The sequence below is a fragment of the Dromiciops gliroides genome, chromosome 1, assembly GCF_019393635.1.
Source record: "Dromiciops gliroides isolate mDroGli1 chromosome 1, mDroGli1.pri, whole genome shotgun sequence".
Taxonomy (NCBI): domain Eukaryota; kingdom Metazoa; phylum Chordata; class Mammalia; order Microbiotheria; family Microbiotheriidae; genus Dromiciops; species Dromiciops gliroides.
The window spans coordinates 745,266,661-745,285,770 of record NC_057861.1 but is presented as its reverse complement, the minus strand read 5'-3'; the positions used below and the strand labels follow the sequence as shown (position 1 = coordinate 745,285,770).

The following is a 19,110-nucleotide window of genomic DNA, read 5'->3' as shown; positions in this document are numbered from 1 at the left end:
CAAAAAGAAAGAGTTTTTCTATGAGCCGGCATCCCTCTTCCTAGTTCCTCTCTCCCTCCCCCAAAGGGGAGGTCCTTCAAGCTGGTTGGCTGAGAGTGGTCCCCTGCTGACCTCAGTAGTAGTACACTAACAGGTCACTCGGGGCCGGCCAGGTGTGGCCTCCATCCAGTCATCCCCAAGCAGGTAGGGAGTCAGTTTTTCATTCTCACCCAGTTCAGACAATACTAAGTCAATCCAGTGGGGCCCCTGGGAGTCTGCCAAACTCCATTATTTTATCCCAGAGGAGGAGGAGGAGGAGGATGGTGGTGGTGATGATGATAATGGTGATGGTGGGGGTGGGGATGATGTGGCCCCCATGAATGGGAAGCACTCTCTTCTTACCACTGCATTCTATAAGGCCTGTCTCTTCCCCTTCAAATCCCAGCTTCAGTTCCACCTTGGGCATGAAGCCTGTCTTGCTGTCCCAAGTGCTGGTGACCTCCTTCCCAAATGGCCTTGTAGTTAACCGAGCCGCATTTATCCTCGTTATGTCGGCTCCATCTTCTCATCTAGGTTATTTGTATGAGATTCTCCCGGGTGGTGGCTGCCTGTGCGAAAGAGGAGTTGGAAGAAAGAGACTGTGGCTTCCAGCTCGCCTCCCTCAGGCCTGGCAGGGGTTTTCCCTTAGGGGAGATGGAGGATTTTCTCTTGCTTAGTGTGAGATCTTATGCCTCGGGTGTATTCAAATCTGGATAACTCCTCCAATTTCTGCTTGATGTATGCTTGGATAGTGGGTTTACTTGCTAATCACTATTTGTTATGATCTTTTGTTTAACTAGAATTTGGTAGGAAGGAGTTTAAACCATGGGTATGAATTTGGGGTAACCCTCCTCCCTTAAAAGCCACCAGGGAAGTGACTTTTGGATTTTAATTACAATGGCTCCCTAGACTACACCATTGGGGATGCTGAGTTAAGAATGGCTTTTACATTTTAAAATAAAGTTGTTTTTGTTTTGATATTAAAGAATGTAAAAACCATTCTTAGTGGGGCAGCTAGGTGGCGCAGTGGATAAAACACTTGGATTCAGCCTTGGATTCAGGAGGCCCTGAGTTCAAATCTGGTCTCTGACACTTGACACTTACTAGCTGTGTGACTTTGGGCAAGTCACTCAACCCTCATTGCCTGGTCAAAAAAAAACCAACCAACCAACCAACCAACCAACAAAACCAAAACAAAAAAAAAACCATTCTTAGCTTGAGGGCCCACCTCTGGCCTAGACCATCAGTACTTAGTGGAGCAGGTACATACCTCTGGAAGATGCCCACTCCCACAAGTTCTTCCTATAAAGAAAAACACCATGTACTTATGGGGGTGGGGGGAAGCTGATGTAATGTATGATAGACTCAAAGTTCAAAAAGATACTGACATCGTAGAATGTTGGTACCAAGATGAAACTGAGTAACAACGTGGGGAGCTTCCTTTGTCCAGGTCCCTGTGGCTTCATTTTCAGTGGAGAACTTGGGCCCTGTCCCTTCATCACCTTTCCTTAGAAAGCCTTGATATCCTCGGGTCACGTGGCTCTCAGTGCCGGAGCAGGCCCCTGAGCCACCCCAGGTGACCCCACACCTTCTGGGGGGGAGGGGAGCAGAGACATGCTTAGTAACCCTGATCACCCTCAGGTCTCAAGGTTAAACCTGGACTAGGAAGATTAGCTGGGATTTCTCTTGAAGTCTAAATATTGTTTTTATCGACTCTGTTCTGGAAAATCTTAGGAGGAGCCTTCTAAAGTCTGCCTGAAATGCAGTCCCCATCTGCTTTAGGAAAATTTAGGAGAATGTCAGAATTTATACTAGGGATTTCTCATGGTTTTCTGTAGATAGTCTGGTGCAGGTGTTAAATGATGCCAGGAACAGATGAAACTATCATTGGGGAATGTTTCACCAAAGACATTAAAATACAATTTGTTGTTCAGTTGTGTCCTGCTCTTTGTGAGCCCATGGACCATGGCACACCAATGCTGTCCATGGGTTTTCTTGGCAGAGATACTGGAGTGGCTTGCCATTTCCTTCTTCAGTGGGTCATAGCAAACAGAGGTTAAGTGACTTGCCCAGGGACACATAGCTAGGAAGTGTCTGAGGTCTGACTTGAACTCGTCTTTTGCTGATTCTAGGCTCAGTGTGCCATCCACTGAGCCGCCTAGCTGTCCTCCTCTCCGCCCAGTAATGCAGCATAGATGATGCTAATTTGTGGTTTTCTGTCAATATACAGAGGCAGGGGCGGCTTTCTATTTGAGTTTGATACCGTCGGCCTAGTGTGGTCACTCACAGGGGCAGCTTGGAGACTCGGTGGTTAGAGCATGGGGCCTGGAGTTAGGAGGATGCCTCAGTTTCCTCACCTGCAAAGTGGGGGTAATAGCACACCTGCTTCTTAGGGAGGTTGTGAGGATCAGATGAGACAGTATTTGTAAAGCACTTAGCACAGCACCTGATGAGTAGTTGTGCTTCATAAATGCTTATTCGCTTCCCCACTTTCTCCTTCCTCCCAAGCCATACTGGGCTTCAGCCTTGAGCCATCCTGGGCAGCATTTGAAGCCATGTCCGGCCTCACCCTAGATTCTAGTCCTGGATGGGGCCACTTCCCATCTTATCTTTGCCATTGGGGATGCAGGGGTTGGGGGAAGGCTGCATGCGCCACACGTGGGGTATGGGGCGGGTGCCTTGTCTTCTGTGGGCTTGGCTGGAAGCCCTGGAGCAATCACAGGGAATGAGTGCGGCCCAGGCCCAGAAACCTTAAACTTCTGCCCCCAGAGCCTTAGCACTAGAAGAGGTCCCAGCCGCCTAGAGGCAGTGAGGGTATGCCCATTCTGCTTTCAGTTACTCTTCCCAGGTGTCCCCGTCACCTGGTCGTTCTCCATGGGGGCGAGGCTTTCCGGAGGGGGATTCCCAGCTCCTCCTTATCCCCGTGTGTCAGAGTCAAGAATCCTGAGCAAACAGCTGGGGCAAAAGTTCTCTTCCACCTTTACCCCCTCCCCTTACTCGCACCATCACTGTCCACTTCACCCCTACTTCTCTGCAGACCTCATCCTTATAGGAGCCCGAATTTAGAGGGGCCACACCCCTCATTTTACTGAAGAGGAAACTGAGACCCAAGAGGTGGTGAGACTTGTCCATGGCCCACGAGTAATAGTGACAAAGGCAGAATTTGCACCCAGGGTCTTACTGTAAGGCCAGGCCTTTAAAAAAACCCTCAATATAAATGTTAAAAGGGGATGTTTCCTAATAGACAGGGGGTCACAAAAAGGAATTGTATGTGACACCACCAGTCTTCATTTCATATTGCTTGCTTTTAATTGATTTTTACCTTGCATTTCTTTTTTAACTTTTAATTTTTCTGTTAGCAGGTTTTCATTTTTTACTTCCTTTCATCTCCCCCAATTGGAAAAAATCCTTGGAACAAGTTTGCATACCTAAGCAAAACCAAGTCCCTCACTGGCTTTGTCCAAAAATGTCCCTCTTTGGCAGGAGATGGGTGCCGTGCCTCATCATCGGCCCTCTCCTTGGCTATTGCATCCATCAGAATTGTTTTTCTTCACAATATCGTTGTATTCTGCAAATTGTTCTCTGGTTCTCATTGCATCTGCTTCAGTTCTTACATTCCAGGATTCTCCGAAATTGTCTCTTTGGTCATTTTTCCAGTCCCTTCTTTCCGCCCTCCCCTGTTCTCCTTCCTCTCTCCTCCCTTCTCCTTCCTTTTCACTTTCGTTCCCCTCTGTCCCCCTTCCCTCTCCCAGTTTTCTTGTGATTATTCCCTCCTTGGTATTATCCTGCCTCTTAAACTGCTCCCTCCCCTCTTTTTCAAGTCATCACTTATTTCCCTCTTGAGTTTGATGTATTTCTACGCCAAATGGTGTAGGGGTGTGTGTGTGTGTGTGTGTGTGTGTGTGTGTGTGTGTGTGTGTTTTCACAGCCTTCTCTGGCAGATTCAGGTAAGAATGAAGACCATGTGGCAGCCAACCTGGCCCCTCTTACTCCGAATGCTCTTTCTTCCTTTTTTTTTACCTCTTTCCTCTTCTCATTGTCTTCAGACGAGAATCACTTCCCCTTCAAAGACATTGGGGTTCTGAAGGAAGACTTGTTTCTTCTCCCTCTATTAGGATGCTCCCATTATATCATCATATGATTCCTTAAAGCTCCTCAAGTACGTTGAACCTTTTAGGCTTCTCTGGCCTGTTGTGTTTGCTTTGCAGAGCTACTTAGTTCTGATATTTTTGTCAGAAATGGTCAAAAGTTCTCTCATCCACTGAAGGCCCATTTCTCCCCCTGTAGGATTGTACTTAGCTTTGCCAAATAAGTTACTTTTTAAAAGAAATTTAGTTAATGTTTTTCAATGAACAACGATTTACTTTCTCTTCTTCCTGCCTTACCCCTCACCCCATCCCCATCCATTGGGAAAAGAAAACCAAAATCTTCTCTACCAATATTCCTAGTCAAGGGTGGTGAGGACTCTCTGGCCTCACTGTCCCAGGTGAGATTGGCTACATTTTCCCTTTAGGGTTCTTGGGGTATCCTTGGGTGTCTTTATCTAGCACTATCAATTTTAGTCCCAGTTCTGGTTTGTTCCTCTACTGTGACCATCAGCGACTAGCAGCCTAATTCCATTGAAAACATTAAGATCTATTACCTTTTGCAAAGGGATATTTACTTAAAAGCTATTACAAAAAGAGATGTACAAACATTTCTCCCCAACACCCTAAAAGTACACACCTTTTTATACCATCATTGGCTCAGAATTCTGGTTATGATGGATGTTCTTGGGATTTTTACTTTTAGGGTTTCTTTCTTTTTTTGTGGGGCAATGAGGGTTAAGTGACTTGCCCAGGGTCACACAGCTAGTAAGTGTCAAGTGTCTGAGGCTGGATTTGAACTCAGGTCCTCTAGAATCCAGGGCTGGTGCTTTATCCTAGGGTTTCTTTTAAGAGGTTATCAGTGGATTCTTTGTATCTTCCCTTTGTCTTCTTGTTCTGATAGAGCTGGGTAATTTTTATTATTTTTATTTTTTTTTTAAGTGAGGCAATTGGGGTTAAGTGACTTGCCCAGGGTCACACAGCTAGTTAAGTATTAAGTGTCTGAGGTCGGATTTGAACTCAGGTACTCCTGACTCCAGAGCCGGTGTTCTATCCATTGGGCCATCTAGCTGCCCCTTGGGTAATTTTTATTTATGATTTCTTGAAACAGTGTCTAGGACTTTTTTTTTCTTCCTTATCATGGTTTTCAGGGAGTCCATGGAATTGGTCTTAAATTATTTCTCCTTGACTCTCCATTAGTAGTTTTTGATGTCAAATGTCATAATTTCTTCTATTTTTTGGTCTCCTATCCATCCTCCCCTCACCCTCTGTTGTTTCTCATTGTCTCCTGGAGTCTGATTTTTGCTTTGTCTATTCTCATGGACTGAGGATACCTTTTCTTGGGTAAGTATGATTCCTTTCTGTTTGAAGTTGCTAATTTTCTTTCCAATTCTTTCCTCTTGAACTTTTATTTCATTTTTATCTCTTGCTTCTTTCCTCCTAGGTATTGGTGTAGTCCTTGGCACCTCTGTTTTGGTATTATTATTTCCTTCTAGGTTGGATCCTTAATAATTCTTTATTGTTTGCTTTGATTTATTTGTTGAGGGTGCAGAGCACCCCAGAAGTTCTCTGGGGCACACCAAGGAATCTTGTCCTTGAGAAACTAAACCAGAGGACAGAGAGATAAGCAGAACCAGATCAGACTGAGCTAGCTTCAGGACCTCCACCCTTCATTCTGATCTCCCTTACCCCTGGGGAGGTAACTTTGGGTGTGGCTTCGGCCTTTGTGTCCTGAAGAGAGAGATGGCTTGAGAGATCCATAGCCACCCCTCACCCAATTCCTTCAGTCACTACCAGTGGGGGATGGTCCTCTACTCCTCACCCAACTCCTCTGGCCACCACCAGTGGGGGATGGTCCTCCCTCACTAAAGGAACTTTCCACAGGCAGATGGTTCCCCCCCCCCCATCAGTCCCCTATAAAAGTACCTCCCGGTCTCCAGCTCGAGAAGATTGGTACCTCCGAGCCATGTGCTTTGTTTGATACCTATCTCCCCATGAGAAGTCCAAGGAGGAATTCCTAAGAACTCCAACCCCTACCCCAAACCCATACCCCATTTCCCCCATAACATTTTCATCTCCTCAGCTTTTTTTTTTTTTTTGGTGGGGCAATGGGGGTTAAGTGACTTACCCAGGGTCACACAGCTAGTAAGTGTCAAGTGTCTGAGGCCGGATTTGAACTCTGAATCCAGGGCCGGTGCTTTATCCACTGTGCCACCTAGCCGCCCCCATCTCCTCAGCTTTTGTTCTTGAATTGGGGCTTTGTGCGAGAGCCAGCCTCTGCTTGGTCTTGCCTTGGGTCCAGTGGATTCTCACACTGACTTCTACCTCTTGGATCTTTAAGGTTCAGGAGCTGAGGAGCCCTGGATCTTGAGGGCCCTCCCTGTCATTCCAGCACTGTGCTGAGTGATGTCATGTCTTCTCTGGTCACCACTACTCCCAGGGGCTTCCAAGATCCCTACTTTGGATTCCCAGTCACCAGGGAAGCCCCTGCTCCTGCTGCCTCCACATGGAGAACCTTGAGGACTCCATGTGTCTCTGGTGGCTTGTTTGCCTCAACAGGTGCTGGCTTGGCTGGTGGCCCCATTGGGAGATGCCTTTGGCTTGCACAGTTTGGGGGTAGAAGAAGTCACACGCTGCCGTTTTGTATTGGACTTTCTGATCATTATTGGGTGTGATGGGGTTCTTGGGTTTCTGCAGGAGCTGGCCTGTTGGCCTGGTCAGGCAGCCCTCCGGCTCCTTGGCTTCTCGGCAGTTTGGCACTGTATCTGCTTCCCTTGCTCCCCATGGCTCCTGTCACGCAGCCTTCTCAGCTCTCTCCCCACCCCATCATTCCTCAGTTTTCTTTGCTGGATCATCCTTCCCCTCCCACCCACTCTGTGTGGGTGTCCCCCACTGCCCTGTCTTGGACTCTCTTCTCTTATCTCTCTCAGTTCTCCCTCCTTTGGAGCGCTCATGGGTTTCATTATCTTCTCTAAGCAGATGACGCCCAGATCTATGAATTCAGATGTACCATCTCTCTCCTGAACTCCATTCCTATATCATTAACTACCTGGTAATTCTAGCCACCTGAACATCCCATGGGCATCTGAAACTCAGTGTGTCCAAAAGGGAATTCCTATTTCCTCCCAAACCCATCCCTCAAAACAGTCCTCTTTCTTATTGATGTCACCAACGTCCTTCTGCGCTCTGCCCCTGGGAGCCCTCTTTGCCTCTTCCCTCTCTCTCATCCCCCCCATCCAATCAGGACCTTAACTTTCACAGCATCTCTGGTATTCTCCCCCTTCCCTTCACTCACAGGGGAGCTGCCTTCATTCAGACCCTCATCAGTTCCTGCCTGGACGTCTACCACAGCCTCCTAATTGGGCTCCCTGCCCGGCTTCCTACGTCCTTTACGTAGCCCCCAGATGGATGTTCCTTCAGCCCGGCTCTGAGGATGTCATTCCCTTGCTCAGAACCTTCAGTAGCTCCCTGTTGACTCGAGAATAATCTCCACAAAGTCCTCATTCTCTCATTTAGGCCCTCCTCCCTGCCCCCGATCGCTCTTTTCCCCTCGATGACAGGACCTTCCCCCCACCCCCCTTTGTGGCTGGTCCCTTCTCTCTGGGATAAACTGTCTTCTCACTACTGCTCTGTAAACTCTGTGCCCCCCCAGAAGCCTATGCCTCCTCCCCATCCATCCTCCCCTCACCCTCGCTCCTCAAGCGACTTGGTATTTGCCTCCTTAGGTAAGTGTGCTACAGATTGTGTCTTTGTTAACTCGTGTGCATGTTTTATTCCCCTTCCCTCTGCTAGAACGTTAGCACCTTCAAGGGAGGACCCGCTTTGTTTTTATTTTTAGATAGTCAGCACCGAACAGAGTCCCTTATAGGTAGTAGGCCCTTGGCAAATGTGCCTCCACATTAATGATCTGATTTTAAACGATTCGATTGTTGTTGTTGGGTAAAGCACGATGCCCTTGCCATGCGTTTATGCCCTCCTCTTCTGGCTGAAGGATGACCTGTCATAGCTGGCCTTTTGCAGGAAAGCTTTGACATTCACAAATACCAGAATCGATTGTGCTTCTTGCCGGACCCACACGACATTCACAAATGCGCCGATCAGTTGTGTGTCTTGTCAGACACACACGAAAGCCAGAGAAGACTGGACCTCTCTTGGGTCCTTGAAGTTCCCAGTTTCCAGTCCAGCCATTTTTAGAGAGGGATCTGTTGGGGGCAGCGTTACTGGCTTCCATAACCCGAGATTTGGGTCTTTTGGTTTTCTGGAGATTCCTGTGAAGGGGCCAGTATGGAGGGGGCCAGTGTGAAAGGGGCCAGTGTAGAGGGTGCTGTGCCCACATCTCCCTCTGCTTCTTCCTGTCAAACTTGGGAGAGTGGGGCTTCAGAAGGATTGGCAAATGCTTTTAGGGACCAGCGGCCACTTTTCTGAAGTTGTTCTATGGGCAGATTATCGGAGTTGGAAGGAACCTCAGACACGCCCAATTCAACCCAAAGAAAAGTGCCTCGTGCCACCTGCCTGACTGGCAGCCCTCCGGTCTTGGGAGGGGGAGCCTACTCCCTTGGGCTCCTGCAGCCCAGTGCACTTTGGGGCAGTGGCTGGCACGGTTTCCATAGACTACCCTCAAATCTGCCTTGTGTGATCTCTTCCTGTTGCTCCCAGCTTTGCTCTCCCAGATGTCATGCTCCCAGCTCTGTCCTCCCACACGACAGCCTGACCATCTGACAAATACTTATTGGGAGCTGTCATGGCTCCTTTAGACCTCTCCTTCTTCAGGGCAATTGTGCTCTTGTGCCGTGATCTCAAGGGCCTTCACTCTTCTGGCTGCCCTCCTCAGGACACTTTGCCAGGTGTTGGTGCTCTGTCTGAAATGTTGGGACCCACGACTGAGCTCACCGTGCCTCTAGAAAATGGCTCTTGGCATCTGTTGGGATTCTGCCACTTTCACTTCCAAATTTTTGTCTCTCCTTACCTGTATCCAGCTCTCTTGGGAACAGATTGAAAAAGAAAGAAAAGTGTTTCAGTCAAGCTAACCATCACTTCGATGGCATCTGATGGGAGAAGTGGGTGCCTCTTCAGAGAGAGGAGGGAGGTCGTTCGTGTGCCATCTTCACTTTTCTCTAGGGCCAAGCTTGGCTGTTGGATCATCATTTTCATGTTATTGATTGTTCTTTCCTTTCATGTTGTTGTCATCATTGGGTCTGTTATTTTCCTGGTTCTCGTTTGGCCAAGTACCTTGGCATCAGTTCTTCCAAGTCTTCCCAAAGCTTCTCCCAAAGCTTCGTCGTCTTCATCTCTTACAGTGGGTAACACTCCATTACCTTCACGTGCATTGGTTTGCCTCGTCATTCCCTAATTGATGGGCATCCACTCTGTTTCCAGTGCTGCTATGAATGTTGTGGCGTCATATGGCCTTCCCTGGAGCCCTCTGGGCGGTGGTCCCCTTTCCTTCCTTCATTCCCTCGCATTTGTCACTCAAGTGTGCTGTCATGTTCTGCTGCCATTCACACTGTGCCATGTGAAATCTTTATAGCCTACTGCCACACTGGAAGCCCTTGGTACATAGCCATTAAAAGAATGAATGAAGGAAGGAATGTATGGATGTATGAAGGAAGGAAGGAAGGAAGGAAGGAAGGAAGGAAGGAAGGAAGGAAGGAAGGAAGGAAGGAAGGAAGGAAGGAAGGAATAGGTGGGGACCATGAGTGGAGAGTTGCTTCTGGAAATGGTGTGGGGAGCTGTGAGAAGAGGCAAGAAAGATAATGGGGCAGGGGGCCGTGTGGAAAGTAGCCCACTTTGGAGGGAATATATTTGTAATATGTGATGGGAAGAAGTATAAGTTTAGTCTCAACAGGTGGGTTAGATACTGAGTTAAAACATGTACCTGAGGTAAGAGGTAGACAAATAATTGTGCTGTAGGCTGTGATGTGTAAGTTCAGTGAGGGAGCTACAGGGTAATCAGTGAGGTACCAACTCCATGCCAGGCACCAAGCCGGGTTCTGGGGAAAGGAAGGCACAGGAGAAGCAATGCAGGAGACAAAGTAGCTACCAGTGCCCTTGGGGGGGGGCCTTGTGGAGGCTGGATCTTGGAAGGTGGAATAGGGCTGCTGGACAACTCAGGGAAGGATGCAGGGGAGGGCCTTCCATGGGAGCACCATGAAAAATGCAAAGAAAGAGGAGCCTGTGGGCTGCATTTTAGGAATAACAAGTTGAGCCTGGTTAGAGCCCAGTGTGTGTGGCAGAGGGTAGTGGTAGCTACCTTAGCGAGGCAGGTTGGGGCCCACTTCTGGACATGGTGAGTGCTGGACAAAGGACTTGATCAGCCAGATAGTGGGGGTCCAGTAACAACCCTGAATGAGAGAGAGTCTCATTTCTCTGCTTTTCTGCTGTGCTTCTCTGTGCCTGGGTAAGCTAAATGAGTTGACTTGATCAAACAGCTTCCCCTTCTGACTTCTGGGGGACAAGAAGCCAACCTTAGAGGAAGAGAAAACCCCCTCGTTCCTCTCCTTTCTTCTCCGCCTGAATCGGACCAGGCTGTTCCCTTGTGGATCCCTCCCATGGCCATACCCCGAGTGGGCCCTGCTGGGTCATGCTGCTGAGGAATATTAGCCTGATCCCAGGATTTGGGGAGGAAGCCTGTGGGTCAGGAGTGGGCACAAACCTATTTTTGCCCATTCCTCTCTAGTTTGTCCTTGTCTCGGTTGGGTCAGAGAATCAGCCTCATCACATATTTGTGAAGCCAAAAGTCATACCACAGGGCCCAGGAAGAATTTTGTCCTCTGAAAGGATCTGGACTCATTGGTTTAGTGGGCAGGTCCACCAGGTTTGCTTATTTTTTGCCAGCTCTGTCCATACCCAGGCCCTCTCCAAGCCTTTCTCGTTGGGAAGTAGCTCCTCCTTCAGTATCCATAATGAGGGCTCTCACCCGGCCTTCTCTTTCTAACCCTCTCCCCAGGATCTCATCGGTTCCATCGAGTCCAGTGAATTGACCTGACTCTGGCCTTCCTCCCCTGCCCTCCCCTCCCCTCCCTCATGGCTCAGCTGAGGCTGCTCTCAGGATGGGGTCCTTCATGGTCCACCTCGATCCTCAGCTTCTTCTATGGAGAATCTCTAAGCTGTGTGTACGGCTGCAGTGTCTCTGCTTTGCCCCCCCCCCCCCATTGCTAATGGCCTGTATCCACGCGAATGTCCCTTAGGCATCTCCAGCTCAGTGTGTCATTCTCTCTTCCCTCCCCTGCCCATTCCCTCCTTGACTTCCTTGTTTCTGTCCTTCTACTCAGAACTGTCCTAGACTCTCCCTGGTCAACACTTTCTGTGTGCCGTGCACTCTCCTGGGCCCTGTTCTTGCCCTCCAACAGCTTCCATTCGATGAGGAGGAGACAACATGCCCACAAATAAGTGTGTACAACGGCTCTTGAAGGTAGATTTCTAGGAGGCTAACACCAACAGCTGCTGGGGGAGCCAGGCAGGCTTCCAGCAGAAGGGAGCTCTCAGCAGACCTGAGAAGAAAACACGAGATTGTAAGAGCAGGGGACAGGTAGGAGTGTGGCCCAGACACATGGAAGGCAAAGGCATAGGCATGGTGGTGGGAGATGGCGGGTCAGGCATGAGGGGGCAGCTCATGGGGCTGACCATAGGCGCACCCCAGACATGAGGAAGGGGAGGAATAATAAGGTGGGACAAGGAGTTTGAATGGCTTCTGTTTGGCCTTTGAGGTGGCAGGGTGGAGGGGAGGGGGCCCTCAATGGTGGTTATTGAATGAGGCAGTGATGTGGCCAGATGTGTACGCAAGGAATGTGATTTTGGTATTTGTTGAAGTGCGATGGGAGGCCCAGAGACCAGCTGGGTCCTGGAGAGAGCTGTGAGGCCTGATGGGGCAGGGCTAGAACAGAAGGGGCGGACATGTGGTGGATGTGGAAGGCATCCACTGTCGGGGTGATGGGCAGGGACGAGCTAAGAGTCACTGAAATTGTGAACTTGGGAAAAGGGGAGGAAGGCCGATGGGGCCTCACTGCAGCAGGGATGCAGGAAGGGGGATGGGATGGGGCGAGAGAAGGGGCTCATTCTGGACATGTGGAGTGTGAGATAGATGCCTCTCATCTGAGATCTCTACCAGGTACCTGGAGATGGGGGCTGGCCGGCTCTCCAGAGGCTTGGGCAGCCTCGGTCTGTGAGTCAGTCACATACATAGAGATGAAAATTAAACACTGGGGAACAATGATGCTTCCGGGTAGAGAGTGTGGACAGGGCCGGGCGGGGGATGCCATAGACGAGGACGGCTCAGTCAAACAGGAACCATAGATAGGAGCAGGAGAGAGCAGGATCACCAAGACCCAGAGGAGAGGGCTGGGGGTGGGGGGTACTCGGCAGAGTCGCCTGCAGCAGAGAGGTTCAGAATTGAGATGGTTGATGAAGAGACCCCTTCCTGAGAGAAGTGACAGCTGAGTGATGAGGGCAGAAGCCAAAGTACCAAGTGTTGATGGGTAGGTGAGAGGAGAGAAGATTGCAGCCCGGGAGCCTGCTGATGAGCCCCCCTCTTCCCTCACCCAGCCAGCCCAGGCCTGCCGCACTCCACTCCTCCTAATTGGTCTCTCTGCAGCAAATTTCTCTTCTCACCAATCGATCGGCTGCCTGGCTGTGAAAATGATTTTCTTCCATCTCAGGCCCGCTGAGCCGGCTCTGCTCTAATTGCCTCCCCGTGGCCTGTCATATTGAAATACCCCCTCCCTTGGCATTTAAAAACCTTTCACAGTCTGCTGCTGGCTGATTTGCCAAGTTTGTTATGTGTCTCTGACTTTTCCCAACATGCCCTGGGCCTGGAAGGCAGCCCCTGCCCCCCCTTACCTCCCAGAACCCCAGGCCTCCTTGGGTGCTCAGCTTCCTGAGGCCCTTATCCCTGCCTCGGTTAACCTTTGTGCTCTTTGGGAGTCAGGGATTGTTTTGATTGGGTCTTTGTGTCTCTGGGCCAGGTACAAGACCGGACAAGGAGCAGAGGATAATAAATGCTTCTTGGTTGTCTATTGAGCCCACACTGGGGAGTGCCTAGCACTGTGCAGAATTTCTATGCATGGGTATGCAGCTTCTCCTTTTAACAGAGGGGCCCCGCACCCTCCTATGACCACTGCCAGCTGCCTGGTCTAGAGCTAAGACTCCTCCCAGGGCTTCTGACTGCAAAGCCAGTGCTCAGAGAACCCTCGAATTGCCCCTGGGGCCACCTGGTCTGGCCCGTGGGTGGAAGGAAGCCCCCCCCCCCCCCCGTGCCCCACTGAGCAGGGCTGTCCAGCCCCCGCTGGGAGATCTCCATGGAGGGGGCCTCCCACCTCTGCAGGTGGCCTGTTCCACACTGGGAGGGCTCTTGTTGATAAGCTTTTCCTGAGGTCAAGGCTAGATCTGTAGACCATAAATACAAGGTAGTTTGGGGGGCAGGGGCGCTGGCAGCAGGGGAAGGAGGCGATTGTGTACAAGGTGGCCTTTGGGCTGATCTTTGGAGGAACCCCGGGTGGGGACTCTGCAGACTGCCAAGAGGACCCTGCACACACGCAGACGGAGCGTGGGCTGGAGCTAGGCTGTGAAAGCCTGAATTACCAAAGAGAGGACTTTGCATGGGATAGGGTAGATTATGGCCGAATTGCCCAGCCTCTTGCAGACTGTTTCCCAGCATGTAAAACAACATGATAGAGATGTAGCTGTCCGTGCCGGGCGCTGCCGGCCCCAGAAGTGGGGGCAGTCGCTGGGAAGTGACAGCGGTGTAAAAAAGGCCTCGACACAGAAGTTATTTCAAAAATACAAGCAGTCAGTGCTTTTAAGGACCAGACTCAGGGCCAGGGGCACACTGGAAGGCTGCGATGTGTCCGAGCTAGTGAGGATGTATGGGAAAGGCCTGGTGCTGGGCCTGAGGTCCTCCTGCCTGCCCTCCCACTCTGGCCCCCTCTCGCCTCACTCCTGTTCTCCATGCTGAGCAGGGGGTACTCAGGGCACAGTGTGACCTTGTTCTGGGGCACAGTCCCCCTGGGAAGGAGCAGCGCCACACCCAAAGATGGGCCCTTGGCCGTCCAACCTGGAAGCTGAGTGTTTAGATACCAATATTAACTGGAGAGCACGGGTGGCTATGTGATTCTGGACTCGGTGTCAGGAAGACCTGGGTTCAGATCCTGCCTTAGACACTTAGTTGCTATATGACCCTAGACTTGATTTACCCCCTTTGAGACTCAGTTTCTTCCCCTGTAAAATAACACACATAACACTTGACCTGCAGAGTTCTTGTGGAGGTCCAATGAGATCACTTTGTAAACCTGAGAGAGTTAAGTATCTGTGAGCTACATTATTGATGCTTAGTTGTGTTACCTTGGACAGATCATCGCACCTTCCTAGGCCCCAGTTTTGTATCTTCAGAGCAGTCATCTGGGGGTGAGCATTCTTACCTTGAGGAAGAGGCTCCCGGTTGTGGAAATTTATTTTGATTTGGGGACTCTACCTTTAGGCTGAGATTAGAAAGCCTTAGGCCCTCAGGGTCTCTTCTGTGTGGGAGGGGCTGGTGCCCCTCCTCCTCAGCTTCAGCTGAGCCAGAAAGCCCCATGGGCTGTACAAGATGCCAGGTCAGACAGCTGGGGGAAAAAAAAAGCCCCAGCTTCCTCCGATATCCGAAAGATCCCAGATAGCCTGTGCTGAGGACCAGCCGCAGCCCTGGCTAGCTTGATTAGCTTGGTGCGTGGGTGCAAGAAGCCCCAAGATTTGAGTGGACAGAAGAAAAGGTATGTGTATGTGTATATGTGTATATATATATATATATATATATATATAGAGAGAGAGAGAGAGAGAGAGAGAGAGAGAGAGAGACAGACAGACAGACAGACACAGAGACACACACACACACACACACACACAGAGACACAGACACAGAGAGACAGACAGAGAGAGACAGACAGAGAGAGACAGACAGACAGACCTGGGAGTTAGACTCAAGGGGCTCTGACAAGGTACGGGGGCTGACGAGATTAGGGGGGTTTGGACAAGGACGGGGGAGAGAGGTTGAGAAGAGGTTCGGACGGACAAGAAGAGGTCAAGAGGCAGCTGAGGAGACGGCAAAGATTGCACTAGAGATGGGGGTGGACAAGGACGGAGTGGTTCGGCCGGACTAGGAGCAAGGAGGAAAGGCCGGCAGACGGGATTAGAGGGACGACAAAGGCGGCAGAGGATGGAGCGAGCAGACAGACAGACTGACCAGGAGGCGGCAGAGAGCACAGAATGGGCAGCACCGGGCACAGGGTGGAGAAAGTGAAGATTAAGAGGAGTTAGAAGAAAGGAGCTGAGCAGCGAAAGTGTAACGTGCCCTGAGGCCGGAGGCGGCCAAGGCCCTTATTGTATTCAAGAAGTTCGAAGTGCAGCAGGTGGGAAAGAGACCCAGGAAAGCAGTCAGGTTGTACGTTTTATTTCCCTGTATTCTTAATTGTAAATAGTATCTCATAAATAAACTCTGCTTTGATCATTTAGTTAAGAGGCTTCTTAATATTTTGCTTATCAATTTGGGAGTGGAGCAGTGTGGTGGAACTTTGTAAATGGCCCACATTAAATGAACAGCAGTCAGATAGCCAGCTAGTCATAAGTCCCAGAATTAGTACCCCAATCAAATTATTCCCCCCAAATTAGGCTAGTAATCAAAAATATTTTTACACGGTACACGCCAGCCGTGATTTCTGAAGCTGATTTACCTGCAAGGGGAAAATCAGCATTGGTAAAACACTCAGGCCTGGTTCTTGTGAATGGGGCTCGGTGAATTCTTTCCCCATTTTGGTGAGATAAGTGAACTCCTTCAGGACGCCAGGTTCCGTTTACCTCCGAACCTGTCAAGTGTTTCCCCGGGTGGCTTAGCCTGGCTGACAGAGAGTCACTGAGCCCTTTGAAGACACCTTGGAAATCATCTGACTGGACGGGTCAGATTGAAGGAGCTCCTGAAATGTGAGCCGGGGGTCAGGTGGGGGCAGGGGCCTGGAGGCCATCACAGGGGGGCAGTGTGGGCTGCCCAGTGTGGACGGGCTTCCCACAACCTGGGGGGGGCAGAGGGTGCCCCCCCTTGGAGGCCTGCCAGTAGAAGCCAGGTGATCACTGAGAGGCTTGGTTATGGGGGGGGCAGCGGGGCTGGGCCCCCCCCCCCAGGTCCCCTGCTGTGCTGCAGACCTGACATTCGGTGAAGATTTTTGGTTGCAGCGTCACAGGTTACTCATAACACAGAAGATTGCAAGTTAATTTGGCGGCTTCTCTTCAAGGCCCCTAAAGAGATTCGGGACTGGGAAGTGTGGATTTCACCTTGACGGTCACACTTTGTTTTTAGGTTGAAAGAAAATGTCTTTGTTTAAAGCCCGAGATTGGTGGTCCACTGTCCTGGGAGAGAAGGAAGAATTTGACCAAGGGTGTTTGTGTGTGGCCGATGTGGACAACAGCTGCAATGGAGAGGGTAAGTGGGGCTGATTGGGTGGGATGGGAAGGGAGTCCATCGGCTCCACCAGCATGCTCACTGCTTCTAGGCAGGAATCCAGGTTGGTACATGGAAGACTAGGCCATTAGACCTGGGAGGGACCTTGGAGAGCCAATAGTCCAGTCTCCTGATTTACAGACGGAAACTGAGGACCAGAGATGGAAGGCCACTTGTCCTCAGTCACACAGCTTGGGAGGCTCAGTTTTGGGAACAAAGGGCCTGGATTAAAATCCTTGCTATCTCTGGATGAGTCATTTCCCTGCTTTGGGCCTCAAGATTCTCATCTGAGAAGGGGGAGGGTTGAGGTCTCTTCCCCCAGTACGAGTCTTCCATGTTTGTGGATTGTGAAAGTGTGCTTTGAAAGTAAAGTCCCTGAATGGGCCGCCAGGCGGATACAGAGCTGGATTCAAATCCAACCTCCGACATTGACTAGCTGTGTGACCCTGGGCAAGTCACTTCACCCTCTTTGCCTCAGTTTCCACATTTGTCAAAGGAACTGGAGAAGGAAATGACAGACCACTCCAGTATCTCTGCCAAAACCCCCCAGATATGGGGTCATGAAACACTGGACATGCCTGAATGACAGCAACAATAAAGTCCCCCAAAGAAGAGAATGGATTGAATGCTTTTCCTTTTTCTACTAACTAGATGTTGCTGAGCTTTTTAACATTTATTTTTTTTTAACCTTTTCAAATGGCCCCTTGTCATCACTGAGGGACAGCACTGTGTTCTTTTCAACTGGGTTTCTAAAACAAAGCCCATGGAGGATGAAATGAATTTCTCTCATGGTTACAGAAGGGTTCAAGCTGTTAAATCTTGTTCACCAGAGACTGCAGCCAGCCCCGCTGAGGAGGCCTGGGGAGAGCCGTTGAGCACCTCTCCCGTCAGTCTGGGTGGAAAAGCCAGTCCAGCCCAATTGCCCCATCCCCCCCATCCCCATGTCTGCTGCCAGGAATAAGACCCGCAGAAAAGGCCCCAGGAAGGCTTAGAGACTAGATGGGGCAGGTGGGTGGGAGAAGGAATCGTTCAGCTGCTGACTCTTAACTCTTGGATCACCAGGGAAAACAGGAGGCTGCCCCAGCTCCCATGCCGGGGCCCAGCCTTCAGACTTAGGACAGCTGGCCCAGCAGTGGAGGTGAAGAGGTGCCTGAGAGGAAGGGGTGTTGGGGCTCTGAGGGGCCAGGAAGACTGCCTTTGGCTATCTTCCCCACACTGTCAGAGACAGTCAGGAAAGCCGCAAAGAATAGGTGTGGCCTCCTGGGGCTGCCCAGCGTAGGTGCGAAAGGCTTTTTGTCCGGGGTGACCAGATGGTTCTTTGTCTCCCCATGGGTTTGCGTGTGAGTAGAGGCTGCCGAGCAGGCGCCAGAGGAGGTCGCCATGCGGGTGGTGGTGATTAGGCTTTGGGCAGTTTGTGCCAGGCTGTGGGCCCGGGAAGGTGCAGAATTCTGTGTGAAATACTTGATGAGGACACTGCTGTAAGCCAGCGTGGTCTGAACGTGCTGGTTAGTCGTTTGAGCCGTGTCCGACTCTCCACAGCCCCGTGTGGGGTGTGAGACACTGGAGCAGTTTGCCATTTCCTTCTCCAGCTCATTTTACCAATGAGGAAACTGAGGCAGACAGGCTTCAGTGACTTGGCCAGGCTCAGGGCGCTGGGTCTGAGTGGTCAAGTCCAGACCCAGCACTCTCTGCACTGTGGCGCCACCTAGTGGCCCTTCTCAGAATAAGATCAGAAACCTTATTTTTAAAGATTTGGAAAGGAGAATGGATATTCATTATTTTCCTCCCCTATGGTACATACAGGTAATAGTTTATGTTTCAGTTACTCTGTCGCCAAGTTCATACAGGAAGCCACTGAAATGTGAATTTCCCGCTTCTGTGACTGTGTTTGTGAATTTTTCTCCCTTTTCTGGTGAATGAATACTTGGTAGAAACAGGGAAATGATCCCAAAGCTAACAAGGTCCTGAGTGTCACGCAGGAGATCTCTGGGGAGGCCTGTGCCCAGCGTGCTGTGGTTCTCATCTGGATGAGCCGTAGCCAGACTTCAGGACCAGGGAGCAGGGGATGGGGGGAGACTGGGAGCCCAGACACCTGCGTTTGACTCCCACTTTTGACACCTGCTGGCTGTGGGCCTGTGGGCCCATCCTTCTGCGAGCCTCAGTCTCTCCATCTGCCAAATGGGGCTGGCAATACTAGCCTGCTAGGTCTGTCTCCCAGGGTTTTGAGGAAGGCACTTTGCAAACCTTGACACTAATGTTACATGAATCATGAATACCCGGCTCTGTGGAGGCTGAATTGCCACAGCTGCTGTGGTTGGTGCACAGCCTGAAATTATTCATGTTCATGGATGGGAAGGAATCTTTTGGTTTCTTTTAACTGTCCCTTGGTTTTGGTTTGCGGCGGTTGTAGATACAACTGGTCACAGCCTGCCTGGGAAAGCAGGGAGGATCACCGGTTTTCAGGTCTTGAAAGGCCCTTTTCTCTCATTTCCTAATGTCTCCATAAATGGAAAATACGCTAGGTCACCTGCTTTTTGAGCTCTGCAT

At 50.4% G+C, this 19,110-nt stretch overlaps 1 protein-coding gene across 2 annotated transcripts in view; it reads left to right on the top strand.

Moving 5' to 3' along the window:
• BBS9 (Bardet-Biedl syndrome 9) overlaps nucleotides 1-19,110 on the top strand; it is a 349,441-nt gene that overhangs the window by 5,536 nt on the left and 324,795 nt on the right. For both annotated transcript variants that reach the window (XM_043979234.1, XM_043979233.1), the window contains exon 2: nucleotides 16,423-16,545. In XM_043979234.1, the coding sequence (XP_043835169.1) occupies nucleotides 16,434-16,545 (112 nt within the window). In that variant the 5' untranslated portion in view covers nucleotides 16,423-16,433. The remainder of the gene's footprint in view (nucleotides 1-16,422; nucleotides 16,546-19,110) is intronic.